The sequence below is a fragment of the Anneissia japonica genome, unplaced genomic scaffold (genome assembly GCF_011630105.1).
Source record: "Anneissia japonica isolate Jap-2015-1 unplaced genomic scaffold, ASM1163010v1 scaffold287945_len1679841_cov205, whole genome shotgun sequence".
NCBI classification, from domain to species: domain Eukaryota; kingdom Metazoa; phylum Echinodermata; class Crinoidea; order Comatulida; family Comatulidae; genus Anneissia; species Anneissia japonica.
In genome coordinates, this window is record NW_022753015.1 from 637,648 (window position 1) to 653,142 (window position 15,495).

General features: G+C 31.4%; 1 protein-coding gene across 1 annotated transcript in view; it reads right to left on the minus strand.

Annotated features, from left to right (window-relative positions):
- LOC117122626 (ETS translocation variant 1-like) overlaps window positions 1–15,495 on the minus strand; it is a 62,126-nt gene that overhangs the window by 7,298 nt on the left and 39,333 nt on the right. Inside the window, exons 6-7 of the mRNA XM_033268291.1 lie at window positions 4,822–5,209; window positions 3,714–3,906 (exon numbers count right to left, since the gene is read on the minus strand). Of these exons, the coding sequence (XP_033124182.1) occupies window positions 3,714–3,906; window positions 4,822–5,209 (581 nt within the window). The remainder of the gene's footprint in view (window positions 1–3,713; window positions 3,907–4,821; window positions 5,210–15,495) is intronic.

Here is a 15,495-nt window from a genome sequence, read left to right on the forward strand (position 1 = left end):
GATCATAGGCATGCGATTTATAAAATAAAAACCACAGCCAATAATATAATCCTAATGATAACAACTATCGTACAACTTTCATTAACTATAAAAAAAAAAAAACCTACTCACATTTACAGGTCAGAAGAAATGGTATGCTACTACTGCAATGTAGTAAGAGGATATAAATCGCACCTAGCGTCTAAACCTGGATCGTTCTCTAACTGTCTGAAGTTCAACATCAATTATGCCAACTGTTGTAGCGTTCTGAACTGATGTTTGCTTTTATATCGTAGAGCACCGCTGACTAGATTTAATCAATTGTACGAGCATGCTCACTTCATCGCTCTCAAAGATCAGCGCGTGCAAGACAAGAATAAACCTACTGGTACGTTTGAACATGAATCAATGTTTGATCATAATTCTGTACGGCGCTAATGTTAAGTTGAACACCGAAAGACACTACATAGATCAATTTACATATATCAATTACAGAATTCAGCCACGCATTTTTCTGCGCATGCGTGCATGTGCGCATTTAGGCCTAATGCTTCTTTTCAAGTTTAAGTTGGTTTTATACTGCAGTTGACTAAAAGGTCCGTCGCTGCAAGGTGTTCATAACGAACCAAACCAAGAATAATCTATAATAGCTTTTCATTGAATATCTTAAGAAATGTCATAAATTGTTAATAAATCACAGAATTCACAGAGTGTTATGTAAGATAAGACACCTAATTTTCTGAAGAGAGATTATCTTACAAATAATATACTACTAATAAGTTAAGTACACTACGTACTACTACTGCTGCTGCTGCTACTACTGCTACTAGCAGGACTTAGGCCTAGTAGACAAGATCTGCTTCGATGTAGCGGCATCCTTTGGATGGACGATACGCCGTTGACCAGGTGTACACAAGGGTCTGTGTACGAGTATTTCCGTGTGAACTATTTCTTATTGCGACACATTGATCCATCTGCCAAAACACATTTTCGGTCTAGTTGGAAAGCTACAGTATAGATTGTTGTGATGTTGTCTGAAGAGTAGGAGGGATGCATCATGATAATACAAAAGTATAAATGTAAGCCTATAAATGCATAGGCCTAGATATAGTTTGCTGTTAACTTTTAGATCAATATCTCCATCTTCGATAGATGGCTCGCATACCTTTTCCAATTTCAGCATATTGATTTTCTTAGTAACATTTGCCATCAGGCTAAGCACTACTGTTTACATTTTTTTCTAATTTATATTACATGGAAGTGACGGTTACATAGAGCCCTGGTATAAAAATTATGAATCGCGATCCAAACTATGGTTCTTGTCAAGATATTTTGTAGGGTAGCTGGACATATTGTATAAACAAAATAAACATCTCAACATATACTTTTTTATACTATAGTTCGTAAACCTTCTGTGGTGGTGATAATCACAACAATTTGACAGCATATCATGCACTTTCTGTTTGTATTTCACCATAAAATCTGATTGTACTGCAAGTGCCGTGCACGTCCCGCCATAACACATATTTATCTATTTAATGCATGTTGTATCGCATGGTTTTTTATGCCAACCACATTTACCTGTTTGGGCCTCCCATTATGTAAGTGTCGGTTCGACCGTCAACAACAAAATGCAATAATTCACAATACTTATGATATAATTTGTGTTAAACTTGAGAATAAGGTTGGAGTTGGATAGCTTGGTGTTGCTTGTCTTTCAATTACAGGGTCCTAGGTTTAAGCCGTGTCACATAATTTTTAAGTGTGACTCAGATCACTCAGCCTAATGACGCCATAATGACAACATGGCAAAAGCTTGCGTAAGTTAACTTTAAGCATAAAAATTGTTTTTCTTTGTAATAGGCCTACTAGTTAGAATAAATAGGCCTTACATTGAATATGTTTTCAAAATATTTGTTTTCCAATATATACTGTATATATATATATATATATATATATATATATATATAATAAATCATCAAAGAAGGGTAAATACAGTGTTTGAAAAAAGGACACAATAATACATATTATATACATAAGTCATCAAAGAAAGGTAAATACAGTGTTCAAATGAAGGACATAATGATACATCGTGTAGCATAGCTCTCAACGAATGTAGTCCTGTAAATAAATGAATAAAGAAATTGTGTAATAAAATGCCAATTTCTTTATTCATTTATTTAAAGGACTACATTCGTTGAGAGCTATGCTACATGATGTATCATTATGGCCAAATGGCCGAGCGGTTAAAGCAGGGGCACCTTGATCATAGCCAACAATATCGCGGCCGGCTCGCTCCTATAATTCTGGTGGTGGAACAAGTCTTCTCGGATAAGGACTATAAACCGTAGGCCCAGTGTACACAAATGCTCATGTGCACTTTAAAGAACCCAGTACATCTTTCGAGATGAGTAGGGGGTTACCCCGGTGTACTGGTTCATTCGGCCTGTCGTGGACAGATGAAAGTGCGCCGGTTTACTGGCTGCTGAAGACATGAAGTGACCCTTAGGGGGAGGAGAAAGTTATTGTAAAGTGCAACATCTAGTCCCGAGCGCATAGAGACCATGTATTATGCGCTATATAAGTCTCCAACCATTACCATTATGTCCTTTATTCGAACACTGTATTTACCTTTCTTTGATGATTTATGTATATAATTTAACAGTGTTAACGGCTATCTTGATTTATATTACAGCATATGCAATTATCTGTTTCTAGCCGTACTTATTGTGTAATGGAGTGTATCAGGTGGTATTTGAATCTGTTTAACCATGAAGCCTCCGTGGTCTAATGGTTATGACGCTCGTCTTGACAGCGAGAGGTCGCAGGTTTGAGTCCCACCAGAGGCATTTTATTACACAATGTCTTTATTCATTTATTTACAGGACTACATTCGTTGAGAGCTATGCTACACGATGTATCATTATGTCCTTTATTCGAACACTGTATATATATATCGTTGAGAGCTATGCTACACGATGTATCATTATGTCCTTTATTCGAACACTGTATATATATATATATATATATATATATATATATATATATATTATCTATACGAAATTGCCTTCCAGAGTACTGAACAATTTCTGATTAAAAGGTCTAACAGCAAATTGGATGAATGAGTTCGTTCTTCGCTTTGATTGTGCTAGTGAACAACCTGATTTGTGTATTTTAATATAGTCAATGGATGAGAACTATTTTATGACTATTTTAATGTTAAGTTATTTACAACAGAATTCCTTGTTTCTGCACAAACCAAGAGTTCTTGCAAATCATGTAAAATATATATAGACAAAGAAGATAAGGACGTGGTGGTGGTGGTGATAATCATGGTGGTGATGGCAATAATGATGAAGATGATGGTACAATATTTAATTGACATAATTGATGAGGTTGATCTTAATATATGTTAGTAATGATGATAATGATGACATGTTAATGGCGCCATGCAGTGGCAGATTCAGGAATTTGGAAACAGAGGGAGGCCAGGGTAGACCACTTCAGCCCCACCATAGCTGGGCTGAGGTAAGAAAATTTACTTATTATGGCATCTCTAATGGCCGGATAATTGCACTCCTAAACTTGATTATAATTAATATTTTATACAATAAATAATATTTATAATCCTCCCACCCTTGAATCCACCACTGTAATGGTTATAAGGACACTGCTGATGATGGTGGTGGTGATAATAATAACTTGGACTTGGCAAGTATTCATATTCAAGCCTAACCTGATTCATAGCCAAAGTCTTGTGGTTCCTGCTTGATTTCAAAGGCTGGGTAACTCTGGTTGTTGTACTGGCATTCCAAACCATCTCCTTTCAGTGAATGAAATATTGGCTCAGAGTTCTGCTTTCTGAAATTTCGTTGGTTGACAGTAAGTGGAGGACTGAAACATGGTTCTGTTAATTGTCGGTGCATCCTAATAAATAAATAAATATAATGTTATATGCTTTCAGAAGTTATGTTTTTTATTTTAAAAAATGATCAGTTTATCACCCTCGCCCGCATGTCTTTTGTAGTATTGCAAAAATAACTTTCTTGGAATTTTTTTTATTAAAAAAAAATTTTTTTTTTCATTTATTTTTAAATTTTCTGTAAATAGTAAATATTGTCTGTACAGTATCATCTCAATCATGTGTTTTAACTTTGAATGTCAGTGCACCAACACACACAAGGGTGGTATTTGGCTTTAGCAAAATTTAAAATGAAAATAAAAAACCTCCCAATTTCTAGCCTACATAGGGTGATAAGTGGAGGATTGAAACATAAGGGTTATACGCTTTCAGATTAAACTGCGAGCTACTTTTCTTGAAAAGACAATATATTTTGTATTTTGTATAAATATTACAGCATTTCTAAGCAGAAAAAATACGTATTTTAATGACTTCTCTTTTACTTTTGTTATATAAAAAAAATGTAGTATATGAGCATAAAGTTACAAAATATTGTAGAAATGTACTATGCAATACGTTCATTATATAATTTTACATTCTAATCATAATGTTCTAATGCCACATCAAATAAAATAACAAGCATAATAAAATATACTGCTTTATGAAGTTGTTGTTGGATGATGCAATGTCTGTAAAATAAAAACTACAGTTTCTATACTAGCTATATCTTTGCTTTAGAAGACAAAATTTCGCAATTTTCGCATGTCTTTTAATTTTCATGCTTGTCGTTTTATCACTAAAATAAAGGGCTTTATGGTATGATTGATAATTGATAAATTCTTTTTATTATAATTATTGTTGTAATTATTAATATAATCATTATCACCGACTGTTTTACAAAAGTTCCTGTATTAAATCAAAGTAAACAATGCTTTAATCACCTTTTATCTCTATACTGTGTTCCCATTGCTGACATGAAATGTTGGTCCTTCATCGTCATACTGTTTTGTTGATGGATGTTGTTGTCTTTCATGATGTAATTGAAATTGACATCAGGGACCGGGATTGGAGTTGACGTTGGTAGCGGTGTTGGGGACTGACTTGGCATGCTTGTTGAAACCATGTTTGTGGGCGTGGTATTCCGTGGAAGTGGCTGAGTCTGTTGTGGCACCATTGCAGGTCCATTTTCTGTTGTTGGTTTGTTCACAAATGCTTTCTCTCCAAACTCAAATTTGTTGTCAAATGTGAATTTTGGTGTTCTGGCATGTGAACAAGACTTCTGACAGAATGGACTTCTAGGCTCTGGTTTTATCTTGATACATGCAAGCACTACAAGATAAAAAGATGGAAAACTTTGATTACAAACAGCAATAAAAAACATCTATGCACAAAATTATTATTACTATAATCAAGTTCTCTTTAAAAGTTTACTTAATATTATACAGTATATATAAGTGAAATAATGATGTGATATATCTAAATATTTTTGTATATGAATTAAAAATTTGCTACTTATGTGTTAACCCCCGAATTTATGGAATTCAATATAAACCTTAAAAAACCCCAGAATACACAAACTATGCTGTTATAAACAATGTATGGTACATAGGTCCTTTCTCTATAATTATACCCTACAATGGCACATATCAACACCTCACAAAACGCCTTCCACTAGGTTATGTCCAGTAATTTGATTAATAAAGGAATTTTCATGAAATATCTGCCACAATATTCTTGAATGATGAAATTGTCGGTCATTAGAGAGTATGTATACAAAATCAATTTCTAGTGATAATTGAATCATAAAAGATCGAACCCAATATCTGTTGATCCAAATACTTTGATCTCCTCTCACTACAACTACCACAATTTCTCATCTTACAAACCAATAGTAAAAATAGTACAAACCTTGTACATATTTGTAAACAATGGAATATCATTTAGAGCATTTTGGTGATTCTTGGAAGAATTTAATGTAGCCTTTAGTTGAATTAAAATAATGTTGGTTCTTTAATGTAAATTTAAAGAACCAACATTGTTTTGGTGCTTATTACAAAAATAAATAACAGTTATTCTGCCAGGAGAATTACCTCATATATACACACATATATATATTACATATGGGCAAATATACAAAAGTATATATAACAGGCCTTTATACGATTGTATATACACACATATATAATATTGTATATAGGCACATATACAAATGTATGGCACTAAAAAAATTGTACATGCAAGTTTGATAAAAACATCCTTAGAATACAATATAAACATATTATTTTTAATCACCAGTTATTTTTAGGTTTATGATGACAAGTTATCTTCGGATTAAAATTGAAAAAAATCCTTTCTTCACAAAATTTCACTCTTGCTTTGAATATTATTTCTTGTAAAACAAATATGGTAGGTACTGTTTTCATTATTTATTAGTTATTTTGTCTAACAAATTCATTATTGTACCTAGTGAAATTAATATACCTATAATATACCAATATACCAATAGTTGCATCAAAGTTATATAAGCAGCAGTAAGACAAACAGACTAAAATAATTTATTGAATTATTAGTAAATAACAACGACCTAAATATTAAAATTTATGTTTCTATTTGTCTTCTGGTCTGATTTTCAAACATGAGTCATCGACTATAAGGCCCAATAAAAAAATGATTAGTTTACCACAATCGCTCACATAGAATTTTTTTTTCTCATTTATTTTAAAATTTTCAGTAAATAGCAGATATTTTTTTTACAGTATTATCTCAATCACATACTTTACTTTGAAAGTCAATGCACCAGCAAACAGCACAAAGGTGGTATTTGGCTTCCTATTAAAGGCCTCTGGGGCTTATAAAACGAGGCCTATTTGTGGGCCTTTGATGAATAAAATGAATAAATGAATAAAATCAAAATAAAAAACATCCCAATTTCTAGCCTAGATAGTGTGATAAACAAATTTTTTTTTTATTGGGCCTACAGATTAATAAGTTTCAGAAGGAATTACCAAACAAAACCAATATTTGTAGGCCGATAAGTTTTCTTACATCAAATATATTTAAGTGTGATTTGTGGGAAAGGTTGGCTGGGTATGTATCCATAAGTAGCAGACGGAATCAAGTGATGTGGTTTTATCTGTGGTATAGTACTGCTGGCATTGCTAGTGCAGTGAGCATGTCATTTCAAGGCTGTGATAAGTGAAAGCTTCCAGTGTAAGTTGATTTGTTTGGCAGCCCAAGGCCACGTAAGTGAACACTTCCAGATAAATATCTATCATTGCACAGCCACAAGTCAGCAGAAAGCCAAGTGAAACAGGAGGTCCCTTTTATTAACTTTACAATACAAATTTCACTTGCGCTAAAGTTTAAAGTCCAGTAATAAATGTTTGAATTAAGTATTACATACAAAAAAATTCCTAGAATATCTTGCTTTTCTAGATGAAAATTTGCTGATTATACATCTAACCCTGTGGTATCATTTTTACCTAATTAAAAATGAGATATTATTTTAGATTTCAAATATTTTTAATAGCAAACATTTTTGGACTTAAATTTCAGTTTGGATAGAGTTTATTGGCAAATGACTATGACACCAGGGGACAACAATAATTCCCTGTTAAGTTTTCTGGAATAATCCATTCGGTTGAAGGGATGAACTTATTGTTATTTAAAACATCAATACACAATTGATTTTATGATGATAACAAATAAACATACTAGGCCCAATGTTATGTAAATTTGAAGATTTGTGACAAAAAATCAATATGAATGTCATTGAATTTAAACAAACCAGACTAGGCCCTACAATAATATATTAAAAAATATAAAGCTAAATTTGACATGTGAACTTGTTATGTTACTGTCTCACATAACTGCCATTATCTTGACTATTCAAAATATAAAGTTAAAATTCTTTTTTATTTTTAACAAGACTAGTATCTTAAAATCCGAATTCCAAATTATCAATATCAAAATTGGAAAACTAAGATTACAGATTAATGAAACATTTTTTATAATATTGACTATAGGAACTGCATAACATATTTTTTCTTTCAAATGTTAGTACAATAACTTGTCATTGGGATCCATATGATTAACCTTCTCTGTCACTTTCACTGGATCACCAATCTTGTCATAATTCCTAAATGTATACTGCTACTTTGCAAAGGATTCTAATATATCAATAACTGTCCTGTTTACAATCATGACTTGAAGATGTAATTCAATTTTCACCTTCAATAATCTCAAGTCGAATTTAGTATGTGCGATTGGATTAAGTCCAAAGCCAATTTGAGCCATCATTGAGGTTAAGTCTTGCTGCTGGCTTCTAAGATATTATAAATAATGGAGATATGAAACACAAACATGCGGGACAGTATCAAAGTCGGGAAAACTACCATAATTAGACTGACGTATTTGTCTATCTTACATCAGAATTCTTGCTATGAATTTAATAACAAATTGATTAATATAAATGGATTAGGTAGACTACAGCTGTATTCTTAGGAAGTAAGTTTATCCTAACAAGGCTGATAGGCATACAATGTAGTATTTAGGCTAGTATATGATTCATTTTTGCCATTTCACTACCTGGGAAAATATGAAAATTAAAGCACCATCAACAACAACAAATTTCAATGATATCTTATAATTTTTGACAAATATAGAATCTTGTATCTTGAAGGATATTGTATAATAAAGGTTACAATTCATTTATTTCTTCACTTGATATAAAATATAATGTTAAAAGAACAATACATAAAGCAAAACAATGAAAAATGTTTTCAGGTGGACCAGATTGCCAATAGCAAAATTAAACATTTTGTATGTGGTTCTGCAACCATCCAACAAAATAAAATACAAATAAAATAAATGTATTGATAATAATAAAAATAATATTGTATCATATAATAGTAATTATTATCATCATTATTGATTAGTGGAAATTGCAATGATCTAAATGGTCACAAGTTTAGCGTCACAAACACTTTGAATGTGTTGAGTAGAGATACAACAGTATCGTAACCGACTTTTTATACCACGATCATAGACTTCACAAGTAAATAATTCACTTACAAAGCCATATGATTGTGCACATAGTTGATGCATGCTTGCTTGCGTGATACGCATCATAGGTATTTATTATTAATTAGTGAAGATCACACATCGACATTCACATTTTCTTGTAAGTTGCATTATGTAAATCCACTTTGATTTGAATGTCTCTTCAAAACATACAAAACAACAAGAACAAAAGATTAAACTTTCACAATTTAAATACTATTTGCTAAATAAAAATTACATTTTACATCATATTGTAATTACAAATTCTTATGCCAAGTTTGGCCTTTGCTTTCATCAAGATAATCCTGAACAACAGTTTACTGCTGACTGTTGGCCTATCGCTGCAAATCAAGAACAGCAGAAAATGGCTATAAACACATTACAGTATTGGTGGTGATGGAGACATACTGTATGAACTATAGTACAGAGAATTTGCACTAGCAATTAAATGAGAAAAAATTACATTTGTCGAAAAACATTTAACATTCAGAACCACAATTCCAAACCTTTTTGAGTATAACATGAATAAATATAAATTAAATTATTTGGCAACAACAAAATATTATTTAATCATAACTCATTTTTAAAGAAGTGAAGATGAACTGACAAATATTTAACTAATATGGATTAAAAGTTTGATAAAAATTACATATATTCAATCACAATAGTTGATAGAAAAATGCAAAATGTATACAATTTCAATATCAGGCACAACTTTGTTTTTGAATACGCTTGCACAGTGGTGGTGATTGGGCTGCCCACCAGGATACAATTCTTATCTCCAAAAGTACCATACTTGCCAATGAGTGTATAGAGTTCATTAGCATGCTCAAGGCAGAATCAGAACATTTGTCTTTTCAAAAAGAGAGTACACTTTAACTTCTTGCTGCAACTGGAGAGTAGCAAATGGATTTGAACCAGGAACCCACAATTCAATGCTAACATAGCAGCAAATCTGCAATGTAGCTGACTGAACTGCGCAGCCCTCAAAATCAAGTGCTTATAGAAAATGAAAGCATATTATAATTTGATTAACTTGTCTAAACTAGTATTTTGACAGTTCCAAAGTGAATATTTGACTGAGAAATTTGACGATACGAGATGACATTTACAAACAATGACATCGCAGCATGATGGACCTCAGGCTCAATAACAAGAAATCTTGAAAAAAGAAGCTTTGTCTAAATCTTTATTTTTCTCAAAAAAGATTGAACACACTGAATCAGTAAAGCATATTTATCATTTGACAGACGGCATCAGTAGAGCTGATATTTATCATTCTTAAGGTTTTCTTTTGAAAAATGCTGACGTTGATGAATCGTTTTATCAAGTAAATATATTTATTTCATTTGTTCAATTTTAAGCGATATTACTCAAACTTAAATTAGGTATTTTTTTCATCCCCTATAATTTACTTTCAAGGAGAACATTCCCTCTTAAATGAAAAATGGCAGAAGTCTGTTTACTTAGAAATCAGACATTCTGACTACATCTTATACTAGACAAAAATAAACTACACTAACATAACTGAATTTTTGACTTTGTTTTCATCTCCTTGATTGAATACATTTATGTGTATATACACTTTTGAAATCTTCGATCACTATAACATACACTTTTGTTTTTTATAAGAACCAGTAAAATTTTATTTTTTGTCCAATTTCAGGCTCAAAATGTTCTTATTTTGTTCTTATTTTACATATTTTTTAAACATAAAAAAATATTATTGTACAACAGTATACACTGTACTAGAATGTAGGTAAAGGTGGCCCCAGCAAAAATGGTCCCTGAATAAAAGGCCCCTAAAAATGGCCACAGAAAAAAGGCCCCGGTAAAAAATGGTCCCAAATGACAGGTAGGTACACCTACTGTACTGCATTATAGTCACACATACTGCACATAAGGTAGATATAATTTTCTGGTTTTTCTAGTTTTTTTAAATATTATATTTATTCATTAATGTGAACATGTATCACAATTATTGGTTTGCCACTTGGAAAGCATATGCTAAGCAGATACTGAATGCATATAGTAACATTAACACTAAAATCCTTAATTTAACAGTCCATAAAGCAATCCAGTAACTTTGAACACCTATTATTAATAACTTTGTAAAAGATAAGTCCACAAAACGTGTTCAAAATTCAAAATATACATGATAAAATATGCATAGGGTTGAGGGTAAATAATTCAATAACCTTCTTCAATGAATGATCTTTAATCATACATTATCACTGAACATAGGAATCGATATAATCAACACTGTGGCTTTAAAAGTACTAAAGAAAGGCTTTATTTTAAAACAAAGGATACAGAAAAGACAAAAAGTTGGTACACTTCTATTAATTTTTAATTTGTTTTTATTCTGTAATTTCAGTTACAGCACCCATTGCATATGGCACAACCGGTCAGAAAAAGCTTGTTTATCAATAAATATCATTTAATTTGTCTTAGTTTTGTTTTTTATATATTATAATATAATTTTATATTATAAAAATATTTGAAAGCCAATTATTGAACAATATACAGTTGAAAATTAATTTTCTGCTCTTGACTATATCTACATGTGAATTAGAATATCTAGCTCACAATATATTACAGACTGATGTCAGTCAAAAAACCATTTTTTAAAAAATGTTTATTCAAATATAATTTTTACAATAAACTTGATTGGTACTTGAGGGGATTTCAATCACATTTTGAATTATTTTGCATATAGGATTAGAATGCTATTTTTCAGTTTAATTTTGCATCGATCCAAACTGTTTACTGGGCTTAAAAGTAGCTTAAGATTGATCACCTTTGTATAGTTGACCCACAAAATTTGTGCCAAATTTGCAGGTGGATTGACAGCATATTGATACAAATTTTCTACTGATATAATTCTGAGATTTGATGTGCTCACTTGTACATGGTATTGTTTGAGCTTGCAATGCCAAAACATTGACAAGAACATTTGACAAAAACATGTGACATGCCTAAATATGGTCATGATGACATCATGATTCAATGATAATTGATTAAGGCCCTATAAAAAATATTATTAGTTTATCACCCTATCTGGGCAGGAAAAGTGATATTTTGCCAAAGCCAAATATAACCCTTGGTTTGTTTGCTGGTGCATTGATATTCAAAGTAAAACATGATTTAGGTAATGCAAACAATATCTACTCACTATTTAATAAAATAAATGAAAAAGTGATAAACTAAAAATTTTTTTTATTGGGCCTAATATTCTCAAATTATAAGCTTAAATTGATAGGTTATTTACTGGATTTGACTTAATATTGCTAAAGTTATAAGTAAAAGTATTACAGCTTCTCAGTATACAATACTGCCACATTTGTATGCTAATTACTTAGTTTAATAATTAGCAACAGTAGTATGCTGGTGTTGGGATGGCAAGCTTCATTTAATAGAGATATTTCACACTACAAAACAGTACAGTCAGTGGCGCACTATAGTTACACTCATAAATACTTAGCCCCCCCCCCCATAAATGATATCCTAGAGCCGCCACTGTGTACAGTACCCAACCAACAAGAGTGTTATAAAAAATTGGGAAATTTATGATATGAGGGCTTGTTACTGAAAGAAGATGTTAAAACATCGTTTTTAAAAATGGGTGTGTATTTAAATAGCTTGTGCATGCTGAAGAAAACAGATTCTTCATTTGTCAGCAATCAAGTCATTTGCATAAAGTTGAAATAGACGTTCAAGAGAAAGAAAACAACTTCAAATGCAAAAATACAACTTGTGGTGTAATGCAATTGCTGAAGGTTTCTGTTACTGGTGTAATGGTTGGCTAACTTTTGGATACAGTAGTCAATCGAATATTTATGTTCGGTATATTTTGTTTCATTGCATACGGCGTAAATATTCATAAACAAATGAAATAAAATCAATAGGACTCAATGGCGGTACGTCAAGCAATAATTAGACAATACACACCTTAATTCTGAGTCACACCAAATATACATTGAGTATACTTTTTTATTGATTCAGCATAATATAATATAACAACATGCACCATGATTATCGCATTCTTGTATAATGCTTTACGAACCGATGAAAAGCCATTTTGCCAATTGTTAACAAATTAGAAACATAATAAGGAAAACACCAAATGTTGAATACCTTCATGGATCACTAATGATATCCATTACTAACAGAATAATTACATTTAATTAATCATTCAAACAAAAATAAGTTCTTAAGTATTACTTCATATCATCCAAATCATTGACATGTTAACCATTGGTCGATCTGTGTTGAGAATGAATTTTTTCCATCGCTGTATAATTTCTGTACAAAACTTATATTTCTAAGAATCTTTTGTACAGAAAATTAATCCTGGTGACAAAAAAATCTTGTTGACTCTTTGCCAACAAAATACAATTAAATCTAACTAGTCTGTAGAGAAAAATATCTGAAGCACACTCCAACTGAGCAGTATAATACTTGTCTAAGCCTAGACAATTGCGCACACAGCCAATCGTTGCTTACACTTTTGTGTTCTGTTTTCATACACCAATCGCTGAGACCTCCAAGCAAAGGTTCGTTGTGCAAACACAATAACTTGAATAAATGTTTCCTTCACCTGAGGGCATCTTGTTTCTGCTCCAATTCACCTTTTTTTACAGCTATACATTTTGCTTGTGATCATTTCTGTTATTCGAACCGTCACAAAAATCAAACTCAGTTTATACACAAGAACAATTCCCCTTAATTCTGAACTAAGAGGCATATCATTTTATTGATTTATTATATTCATGAATGTCACAATTTCTTAGTATCATCTTGGAATATTTGGCATTTGAGTTGAAATATATGAAAACTTCTGATTGCAGAATTATGGGTACAAGTTACACTAGTATTAGTACATCAGCAAGTGAGGCATCTGTAATTATTCTTAGATATATAACTTCCATCGACAAGAGTACTTTTAAAATCAAAGGGGCTACAGAATGGAACAAACTTTTAGCTAACATCTGGAAAATTTCCAAGATTTTAAATTTTAAACATATTGTTAGGAGTAATCTGTTAAATAGTATTTTAAATGATTAATAATTTATGAAAACCGTTTTATTAGAATTTTATGATGTTGAAGAAAATTATTTTTATTGTTTTGCCAAGTGTTTTGTGTGAGGACCACAATGTAAATAAGTTTTACCTTTTTTTGTATTATCATCGGAATTGTGTTTTATCTTGTTGTTGTATTGTATGAGTTCCTAATAAAGTGAATCAACCAATCAAAACAAATTTCTATAATCCTCTGAACCTGAACAAGTTTGGAATTTACTTCTTTTTTTGTACTCAACTCAATGTGCATATAAATAAGTCATCATTATTTTAAAAATCTTTGTGACTGAAAAAAATGTAGACATTAACGAGACAGTTACAATGGTATTGGTTAGTTAGAATCATGATACAACAATCTATAGTTTGCATCACAACATGGTTCCTTGAATTTTAACTTGTTTGGTTAGAAAACTTACCTAAGGCATCTCTATTGAAAAGATATATGTACTCTAGGGTGGCTAAAATGCCCTTGAACATGTTAATGAACCCTTTGCAGTTTACAGTACTTTGGTATTAAGGCCAATCATAAGAGAGTCTATATACCATCCAAGGACCTTTGACAGGCAATTGTTCATTTTCAAAACTGATTTTAGTATAGCCTCTCTACTCAATTTAAAAAATATTTACCATCAACAACAATAATGATGATAAAAAAATCTTAAAGCTTTTATAGTGTAGGCATGATGAAATTTGTAAGGTACACTATGATCACAAAAAATAACCTAAACCCACCACAAATATCTACAGTTGTGGCATTTGTGGTATTTTGTAAATTAACTGCAATTGTAAATCTAATCTTAATTTTTACTGGAAATTATTCTATTCAAAGACAGTTGCGCACACAATAAATCCTTCACGTGGGCCTACCATAAGTATTAACCTAAATCTAAAACCTAATATAAGCCAGGGTGCAACTTTAGCAGTACTACTAACTTCAGAAGGCAGCAAGTTCCAATAAAAAAATGAACGGTACATTTTCTTTGACATGTGGTAAGTATGTATAGGCCTACTTACAAATAGGATTGTTTTTTTAAAAAGTACCTAAATAAAGTGCTATTTCCAGATACTTTAAAATATGCCCCCAATACACATCTAGATGTGTATAAGAGACAGGCCTAAATATGGTCATGATGACATCATGATTCAATGATAATTGATTAAGGCCCTATAAAAAATATTATTAGTTTATCACCCTATCTGGGCAGGAAAAGTGATATTTTGCCAAAGCCAAATATAACCCTTGGTTTGTTTGCTGGTGCATTGATATTCAAAGTAAAACATGATTTAGGTAATGCAAACAATATCTACTCACTATTTAATAAAATAAATGAAAAAGTGATAAACTAAAAATTTTTTTTATTGGGCCTAATATTCTCAAATTATAAGCTTAAATTGATAGGTTATTTACTGGATTTGACTTAATATTGCTAAAGTTATAAGTAAAAGTATTACAGCTTCTCAGTATACAATAC